Below are 10,052 nucleotides of genomic sequence, written 5' to 3'. Positions count from 1 at the left end.
GACTAACAGAGGCTCGACTCCTGATCGTACAGTATATAGGTTCGATGAGAGCTGCAGTGAAAGAATGACAGATTTCTTGACATACATGATTGATTGATTCACGAGCACCGTCAGGATACCAGAATTCAGATTCATTGCCGTATACATTTGCAGTGAAGTGTGATAAAGACCGAAAGAGAGAATAGCTCAGGTTTATTGTCTTCTGTTTATTTTTCCAGAAACAAAAACATAACGAGCTGAGTGAGCTTCAGTGTCTGTCCGACAGAAACGGAATTCAAATGTTCCCGAAGAGTGCCAGGATAGATTGCTAACTGAATCTGTAGAACACTTTAGTTGACAATAGGGCACTTGGCACTATATTGACCCTGACATGAAAGTTCTTGTCACCTGCAACATTTACTTACACCTCAGACCGAGAGATGTCTTGGTCATCTGAATCTCGGGGGGTAGATGAGGTATTCCGTATTCTTCTCAGCAAAGTATTGACAGTCTAAATAATCTGGTCAATAATCTAATCACCCCCCACCCCTCGTGGACAATTGAGACTTTGCATTGATTTTCTGTTGTCTGTCTAAACCTAATGCATTCACTGCTCCTTCGCACTAGCAATCTCAGAGAAAGAGGACGTATGCCATAATTTCCCTAGCGAAGGTTTGTTCATTGGATTGAGAATCTGAATGCACTGTTTTTTTAAGTGGCATTGTATTCAGATTACATGTGTTTTGTATTGTCTTGCTCTCACTTCTGCGTCTTATATAGTCCCTCACGCTAGGACCCAAAATAAAACACTCCCACACTTGCATGATGCCGTTCGGGCAGGAAATGGGTCAGCAATCTATTAAGATGCCATTAGATAATCTAATTCCGATGGCTTAATCCTTAAATGAAGCCCACTGGACACTGGAGCTCCGCTTGTGTGGAGGAGAATTAGTGTGATTTGGGGCTGTGGAGCTCTAAGATAGGGCTCAAGGAGTCCATGGGTAAAGGTAGGGGGCGACCATGAGGAAAGTTGTTTTTCTCATTAGTGATTGTGTGAAGCCACGTGCAGACCTGTGTTGGGGAAGGGAACTTGGGCTTAATGAATAACATCCCCCAACTCAAACATAGACGTCATCTTTTTAGTACACAAAGAGTCATTTGGAGAAATAGAATAGTAATATGGGTTGACTAAAGAGATCCTGTGATTCTATATGTAATTGTATGGGATTGACAGTGTGATGGACTGTATAGTACCTTTTCATGTGTCATGTGTTCATTTTTTACTCTGTCTTCACCTGAGAAGGCCTTTAGAGTTGGACACGGAGGGGGAGAGAAAGAGAGGGTGTGTGTGCTAGGGAGAGAGGAGGGAAGAAGAGAATGCTGCAGGGAACTAGCCTGCTCTGAGCTTTCTTTGTTCAGCAAGGTAGGAAAAAACGTAATCTCTCATTTCCTGTCAGATGATTTTTTTGGCAGGAGAGAAAGAGAGTGAGGGGGAGAAAGAGAGAATTAGAGGCAGAGAGAAAGAGAAAGAGTGAGTTAGAGACAGAGAGAGAGAGAGTGAGTTAGAGACAGAGAGAGAGAGTTAGAGACAGAGAGAGTGAGTTAGAGGCAGAGAGAGAGAGTTAGTTAGAGACAGAGAGAGTGAGTTAGAGGCAGAGAGTGAGTTAGAGGCAGAGAGTGAGTTAGAGGCAGAGAGTGAGTCAGAGGCAGAGGGTGAGTCAGAGGCAGAGAGTGAGTCAGAGGCAGAGAGTGAGTCAGAGGGAGAGAGAGGGTGAGTTAGAGACAGAGAGAGTGAGTCAGAGGCAGAGAGTGAGTCAGAGGCAGAGAGTGAGTCAGAGGCAGAGAGTGAGACAGAGGCAGAAAGTGAGTCAGAGGCAGAGAGTGAGTCAGAGGCAGAGAGTGAGTCAGAGGCAAAGAGAGAGAGAGTTAGAGGCAAAAAGAGAGCGAGAATGAGAGAGTTAGCGGCAAAGAGCGAGAGAGAGAGAGAGAGTTAGAGGCAAAGAGCGAGAGAGAGTGAGAGAGTTAGAGGCAAAGAGAGTTAGAGGCTAAGAGAGAGAGAGAGTTATATGCAAAGAGCGAGAGTTAGAGTTAGAGAGGGAGAGTTAGAGGCAAAGAGAGGGAGAGAGTGAGAGTTAGCGGCAAAAGAGGGAGAGAGTGAGAGAGTTAGAGGTGAAGAGAGAGAGAGTTGGAGGCGAAGAGAGAGAGAGAGAGAGAGAGAGAGAGAGAGAGAGAGGCAGAGAGAGAGAGGGAGTTAGAGGCAGAGAGTGAGGCAGAGGCAAAGAGAGAGAGTGGCAGAGAGAGACAGTGGCTGAGAGAGTGAGAGGCAGAGAGAGTGTTAGAGGCAAAGAGCGAGAGTTAGAGTTAGAGGCAAAGATCCAGAGAGAGTGAGAGAGTTAGAGGAGACGAGAGTTCGAGGCAAAGAGAGAGAGTTAGAGACAAAGAGAGAGAGAGTTAAAAGCGAAGAGAGAGAGAGGTGAGAGAGTTAGCGGCAAAGAGGGAGAGAGTTAGCTGCAAAGAGAGACAGTGAGAGAGTTAGAGGCGACCAGAGTTAGAGGCAAAGAGAGAGAGAGAGAGAGAGAGAGAGAGAGAGGCAAAGAGAGGGAGAGAGTGAGAGTTAGCGGCAAAGAGAGAGAGAGAATGAGAGAGTTAGAGGCAAAGATAGAGAGAGAGAGTTGGAGGCAAAGAGAGTGAGAGAGAGTTGGAGGCAAAGAGAGTGAGAGAGTTTGAGGCAGAGAGAGCGAGTTAGAGGCAAAGAGAGAGAGAGCGAGTTAGAGGCAAAGAGTGGGAGTTAGAGGCAAAGAGTGGGAGTTAGAGGCAAAGAGTGGGAGTTAGAGGCAAAGAGTGGGAGTTAGAGGCAAAGAGTGGGAGTTAGAGGCAAAGAGTGGGAGTTAGAGGCAAAGAGAGAGAGAGAGTTGGAGGCAAAGAGAGAGAGAGAGTTGGAGGCAAAGAGAGAGAGAGTTGGAGGCAAAGAGAGAGAGAGACAGTTGGAGGCAAAGAAAGAGAGAGTGAGTTAGAGGCAAAGAGAGAGAGAGTTAGAGGCAAAGAGAGAGAGAGAGAGTTAGAGGCAAAGAGAGAGAGAGCGAGTTAGAGGCAAAGAGAGAGAATTAGAGGCAAAGCGATAGAGAGTTAGAGGCAAAGAGATGGAGAGAGAGTTTGAGGCAAAGAGAGGGAGTTAGAGGCAAAGAGATGGAGAGACAGAGAGAGGGAGTTAGAGGCAAAGAGATGGAGAGAGAGTTGGAGGCAAAGAGAGGGAGAGAGAGTTGGAGGCAAAGAGAGGGAGAGACAAAGAGAGGGAGAGTTAGAGGCAAAGAGAGAGAGAGAGAGAGCGAGAGTTGGAGGCAAAGAGAGCAAGCGAGAGAGCGAGAGTTGGAGCCAAAGAGAGAGAGCGAGAGTTGGAGACAAAGACAGAGAGAGAGCGAGACTTGGAGTCAAAGAGAGAGAGAGCAAGAGTTAGAGGCAAAGAGAGCGAGGGAGAGAGCAAGAGTTAGAAGCAAAGAGAGCGAGCGAGAGAAATTAAGAGTGAGAATGATGAAGGGAATGGGTCCAAAGAGAAGGGAGTAAGGAGGAGGAGAAAAAAGTCCTGCCCAAATAGCCGCTGTCTGGTGTTTTAACCCTTTATAGGACTGGATCTGGCTTCTAACATTTTGTACTTAAAAATGTAGTCAAATTTTCTGTTTCTCTCGCGCTCTTTCTTTCTTTCATTCTTAGTCTCTTTCTCTCTCCTTCACTCTTTCCTTTCTTGTTTTATTTTCTGAGTCTGATCTCCTTAGAAACGTGTTGAATATGTGGTTCCCATTGGTTTTAGTCGAGGCTGAGCCACTCGGAGAAGTGTCTTGTATGAAATGCAGACCAGATCATTGGACACCATTCATGGACGAAGACAGACAGTCGTGTCAGATGGGACAGCCTCGGGGGGGGGGGGGGGTCCCCTCTCCTCTTCCCCCCTTAGCTCGTCTTCCTATCCCACTGACAACAATAATCAACTTTCTTTCTTCTCTCTCTTCTTTATCGAGGAAGTCTTACATCTGCATGGAAACAGTGGAGGGACTTGGTTAACCTACATTACCTTTCCAACATATCCCTCATTCTTTGCACCCCAAAAACGCTATATCCTCCTCCTGTCTAGTGTCTGTGTACTTGGCTCTGTATATAGTGTTAGCCTATAATGTAGCAATTGTGCAAGACAGGTATTGCAGATGTAGTGGGCGGTGGGGGTAATTGATTAATTATTCAACATGTACGTATCATTGAGCCCCTTGAGAACAACACACTGTTTGTTTCGCAGGCAGACCACGTTTTCAGTTTGCGCCTCCTGCGAACAATCGCTGTGTTGTGTTGCATTAGTGTGCGTTGAATGGGGATTGGGCGGATTTGTAAAGACCCCTACCCCCCCCTTCTGTAGCACTATTGATCAACACGGAGAGGGTCTGTTGATATGGAATTAGGTGTGATCCTCGCTTGACATCCTTCTCAGAGGAATCGGTGGAAAACACCGGAAGAGCTTTGTCTGACTGTGTCCCCCTCGAACCATAGACTGATTAGACTAGACATAAGGCCTTTACATCATTCCTCCTGGGTAAAGCAAACACACTGGGCACACACTGGTTGAATCAACGTCGTTTCCACGTCATTTCAAGGGATTTACTTTGAACCAACGTGGAATCGACGTTGAATTGATGTCTGTGTCCGGTGGGAAGTGATTGGGGGAGAGGGATGAGTCGATAGTGGACTTGGGACATGCCGTTGTCAAATAGTCTGCATGAGCATTTTGTTGAAATAGTTTTAGGGGATATTCATTAAACATTGCCATAGAATCTGATTCGTAGAAATGTGATTGGCGGTACATAATAATGGCGGATGTTAACAGCACATAATGCTAATTACTCAGAATTGTGTTCTGCCTAACAAAATAATTGGGTAGTTGAATATGGTTTTTAAAACTATGAATAAACCCTTTTGCCCCCCCCCCCCCCCCACTATCCCTCTAAAGTGTAACGGTTCATTTAATAGTGATGTGTTACAGTATGCAGCAAATGTAATGACTTGCTGCAGAGCACTTCATCATTGTGCGTGTAGAGCATCTGATTGGTGCTGTTGTCTTCCGATGCTCAGTGCAGGCGACTCAAAACCCTCTTCTGTTCTCTCCTTCTCTCTCTGTTGTGTTTCCACAGTCCTGGTACCTGGGCGAGCTTAGTTCCATTCCAAGTCACGAACGGGACTCCGATTCTGCCAACAAATGTCCACCAGAACTACAGCATAAACATCATTGGTGAGCCCCCCCTGCTCCACACAGAGGCAGAGAACTGAAGACTCGTCGGGGGGGTGGGGGGGTGGGGGGCGGGGGGGTGGGGGGAAGTGTCGGCAACGGGGGAAATAATCAGCAAGCAGCACTTAAAACAATTGCGTTTGTCCTTTGTCCCCCCCCCCCCCCCCTCCCATCGGGACATTGGCCAAGAAGACTTGAGTTGGTTTGGAGTGAATCTGAGCCGGTCCGCTCTAGCTTAACCCTATGCCATGCCAGGCAGTCATTGTGTGAGAAGAGCCTTTCCATTCAAAATGCTGTGACGTATTCTGTACAAAAACATTTAGATGCCTTAATATTTAGCATGACAACTCTTAGTCTGACGGTGGTGGTCTTCTTCTTCATTCTGTTGTTGGGAGTTTTTAACCTTGGTTTACAAACAGGGGAAGTGATCTGAAACACACAAAGGCTGGCTGGTAGTAGATTACCCGACTGTAAGTTATTCAACTCTGACCTTTACCCCTTCTGCAGAAGAGGCTCCCATGTCAAACTATTGACTATGTAACCATAGGAACAAATTGTGAATTCAGTGTTTTTTCTTCTTCTTTGATTTCATTTTACTGTGATACAATTTTTATTTTGTCTGAAACTCGTTATCCTGTTGATTCTGTACTGCTATCCGCTTAAAAGTTAGTTATACTCCTTAGAGTTGTGAACTCTTACTATGGTAAAAAAAAGAAGAGAAAGACACTATATTTTTAGGTTAGAGATTTGACCCGTTTTTTAAGAATTCGTATCTCCTTTAGAAAAGGATTTTTAAAAAAAAAGACAAAAAAATTATCTAAAAATCTCGAAAGAGGCAAGTGCAATTGAATTTTTGAAGGGAAGCTATGTCTGTCAGCCCTAAGACTCTAAAGGAAGGGAGGGTAAATATGAAACTTTGTTGTTTTAAATACATAAACGTAAAAAGGTTTAAAAAACAAAACAAACATTTGATTTGATTTCAGTCGCATTTCTGTGTATCTAAATATGGAAAGTAAAGAATACTAAGCCTGTAATGCAGTGATGTGTTTGAAGGTGCGCATTAAAGCTACCTGTGCAGAACTGAATATGAACAAGACAGCACTTCTATTAAGCCCTACTCAGTCTCATGGGGAGCTTTTTATTTATTGTGAGAGAAAAAAAAAAGACATTTAAAAATGTTTTTTTTATTGAAACACACGTAGTGTATAAAATGGCATCTGAAATCAAGAACATATGCATTTGGCCATCATCTTATGAAGCTTGTGTTTATAATATGACTTGACGAGGGGAAAAAAGAAGAAGAATGCAGGCTGTTAAAGTCATTCATAAAAATGTGTGTGTATGTCACAAAAAAAATCTACACTTTTGTGCAACCCTGAACCTTCAAGGTTGCAGAGGGTTGCACATTTTGCTTCTTGAACACTCACATCCCAGATACAGTGGTGTCAGTCCCTGAAATCTAGGATTGTGCACGGCAAGTCTATTGCCTTGGCCTCTCTCCAAGTCCAGATATATTTCTATGACAATTCTCTCCAATACTCTTAATTTGCACGATGACATACTAGTCCACATTACGTGCCTTGCCTTTTGAACATAGAGACATCACTACACTTGTTTTATTGCTGCATTTATTACCATTATAGAAAAGAAATTAACATTTTTATGATAAGAGAATTGTTTTGTACTCTGAATGACAATTGTGACATTGTTGATTTGTAACTTTTTCATTTACTACTTTATCTTACAGTTACGTTGCATATCAAGGCTGTGTATCGTCGCCGTTTTAAAGTTTATAATCAACCATCATTATTTTTCAGTATTTTCGGTGGTTTTTTAATAACCTTTAATTTTTGTTGTTGTTTTTGTCATTTCGTTTTTTTGTTTTTCATCTTCCAGTTACTATCGGGGAGGGAGGAATTCAGATGTATGAAAATTATGCAATACCAACTTTTGCCTATGTAGGTAGTGCTTATAGATGCGTCAACTATTAGAGGCTAGTTTGGAGACTATTGTAATGCATCTATTTTGTTGATATTGTTGATTTTGTTGTTGTTGTTGTTGTTGTTGTTGTTGTTTTCCTTTTTTAATTGACCAAAGTGGGGACTGCTTTCGATGCAGTGTATGACAAGGTCTTTGTTAGTGTACTGAGAGATGGAGAGACATGTTTCAGTGTGTTTTGAATTATTGGTGGGGGAGGGAGGGGGTATTTTTTCGAACCTTACAGTTTGTCTGTAAAGAATGCACCCGTTGGTCTCATATGGCTGCAAAGTCACTGATCTGTCTACGGTGACAAAATGTACTCTTTTTCTTTCAACTTCCCATCTGGGGTGCTAGCATGTGAGATTGACTAAGCTCATTCTCACAGGAGAGACGGCTTGACTTGAGTGTGAAAATCATTTCACCAAAAAAAAATCATAATATTCACATGAACCTTAATCAGGCCCGCAATTTCAAACTGAAATCATACCGCGTACTTGTGAAAAGCCAACACTTTGCTCATACCACTTGTACGCAGGAAGCTATATTAGCATTAACCCTTAACAATCATCTGTGCCATTCTATCAGTCGCTGTGTGCAATTCCCAAGTAGATGCTTTAAACTATATATAAAGTTACCTGTTACACATGTGCTACAATCAACAAACCGACAAATGCTTGTGAGACCGGTCAAATCAGAATACAGGAAGTATTTGGAAGTAGTCAAATTTATGCACTAGATCTGTATAAATCCCAGGGATAACTCTACCCATTTGGGGGGAGTTATTTTATTGCTATAGGGAGCCTTGTATTTTATCATGTAATAAGCTATGGACTACAGAGGAAGGATATCTACTATTTTCCTTGTACTCTGTAGTGCCAGAAGAAGAAGAACAAAAATGGAGCCCTTGCATAGCACATAGGCATTGGTTAATCGTCTTCCCCAAGTGTGTTGTGTCAAATATATAACTCGTTCATAATAAATAATATAATAAATAATAATAAAAGATATAAAGTCGTACATATAAGAAACAAAAACAAAATCTCAGGCGTTACGGGGCATTAAGAATTCCAATGATTACTCTCCCACTTTGCATTATGATAAACTACTTTTAGAATTCAAATAGACACTATCCACATTGATGTTTTGTTACCTGTTTTGTTACCTGCCAGAAAGTATGTAAAACGTATTAAACTCAAGTCAAGCTTATTCTCTCCTCCTTCACCCAAGACACTTGTTCTGATTTTGTGAAGAAAAAACAAAAACATGACAAAAACAAAAGCCCCGTTCTATGTGCACTGTTCTGCCTTTTTTTGAGTGAAAACGTAAGTGCTTTGCAGCCTCTGGCCACTGGAGACCCCACTGAAGGACATTTTCCCCTGAGTCAAGTGTGATAGAAACGTGTCAGATGCGGTGTTGAAATTTGGGTAGAAGACTGTGTGTATATAAAGGTGAATACTGTGGTGGCGTCGATAGCAGTAGTCCTTTGGGGTCCGTTTGTGGGTAATGTGTGTTTTGAGAATGTGTGAGTATGTGTGTGTGTGTGTGTGTGTGTGTGTGTGTGTGTGCTTGTAAGAGAGAATGTATGAGGGATAGAGAGGTTGAAACTACACAACGAGCGAAGATGAGGGTATTTCTATTGAGAAGCCTGCCTTATAGGCAGGAGTTTGTACACTGTAGTCTTTTTCAAGATTTTTTCTTTGACGCCCTTGTTTGTAAATGTTTTCAAACATCTTGGGGAATATGAGTCAATTCCATTTTATGAAAAAAAGAAAAAACAATAAATTGGTTGCGGAGGCAGGACTTGAGTTACAACTCTCCAGCTTTCCCCAAATAATCGAAAATAAAAGTATTTTATCAATTTTCCATATTCTTGTATTTAGGGGAAGTATCCTATACAGAACCCTAAAATGTAAAAACATATATATGTTTTTTAAAATTGTGTTTAGTGCTTATAAACTTTCCATTTTGGAAACATTTCAGTAATATTTTAAATTCTTGTTTTTGTTAGTGTGGCCATAGTACAGAGTGTGATGTGATTATGTGGTTTTGAATCCATGTCGGAGAGCGAGAGAAATAGAGGTTTGATTGGGGTTCTATGTTTAACGGTAAGGGATATCTATTCATGTCACTTTACAATAAAGTCACCTGATTTGAGCCTACCACCAGTGAATACCAGGGTAACGTCTTAAGTGACATCATAGGTTGTTCTACTGTGCTAAAGTGTGTTGTGTCAATCGTACGTAAGTCCTCCTTTAGAAATGTGCCGTATAGCGTTTCGCTCAGAAAAATCGTAATTACAGGATGATGCAACAATCCGTGAGAAGTTTGGCGCTAGCTTTTGACAATGTTTTGATATGTCTATTAGGGTTTTGGAACAGGCATGTGTATGGAACATCAAGCAAGTAGTTCCGCTGTGAGGATTGGTTGATGTAAGTCCTTTGTGGCCCCCAGGCATCACACATTTTTGCACTTTCCATAATTTAACCTACATTTGATTCAAGCCCTTCAAGTACTCGTATAGAAATTGCCCTTAGATTCTCCAGACCTTTTATATCAGTGTTTCACTCATGGTATATCTTTCATAGATGTACAGGTATTGGCAGTTTTTTTTGTTGCACACATTTTTTAAAGGTAATATTTATTTTCAAAGGGCTACTTTAATTGGATCATCTCTGAACAGTATGTACACAGGTGAAACCATTTTCACAGAATGACATGTAGGCCTACAGATAAGAAAGGCTTGGTAGAGATGAGTAATATTCAGTTATGATTGTTGAAAGCTATCCATGGTCAACCGTTCAGTTAGTACCTTATGCAAGGAGGACCA

General features: G+C 42.1%; 1 protein-coding gene across 13 annotated transcripts in view; it reads left to right on the top strand.

Annotated features, from left to right (window-relative positions):
* Positions 1–9,007, top strand: part of LOC139416122 (nuclear factor 1 B-type-like) — an 80,817-nt gene extending 71,810 nt beyond the window's left edge. For 7 of the 13 annotated variants that reach the window (XM_071164440.1, XM_071164444.1, XM_071164437.1 and 4 more), the window contains one exon: positions 5,151–8,228. In XM_071164440.1, the coding sequence (XP_071020541.1) occupies positions 5,151–5,252 (102 nt within the window). In that variant the 3' untranslated portion in view covers positions 5,253–8,228. Of the gene's footprint in view, positions 1–5,150 lie in introns of all 13 variants that reach the window. The other 6 variants (XM_071164433.1, XM_071164435.1, XM_071164431.1 and 3 more) reach the window with 3 other exon arrangements.
* Positions 9,008–10,052: the final 1,045 nt, after the last annotated feature.

Source organism: Oncorhynchus clarkii, chromosome 9, assembly GCF_045791955.1.
Source record: "Oncorhynchus clarkii lewisi isolate Uvic-CL-2024 chromosome 9, UVic_Ocla_1.0, whole genome shotgun sequence".
NCBI lineage: Eukaryota > Metazoa > Chordata > Actinopteri > Salmoniformes > Salmonidae > Oncorhynchus > Oncorhynchus clarkii.
The sequence above is the reverse complement of the archived record's forward strand: the minus strand, read 5'-3'. Positions and strand labels throughout refer to the sequence as shown.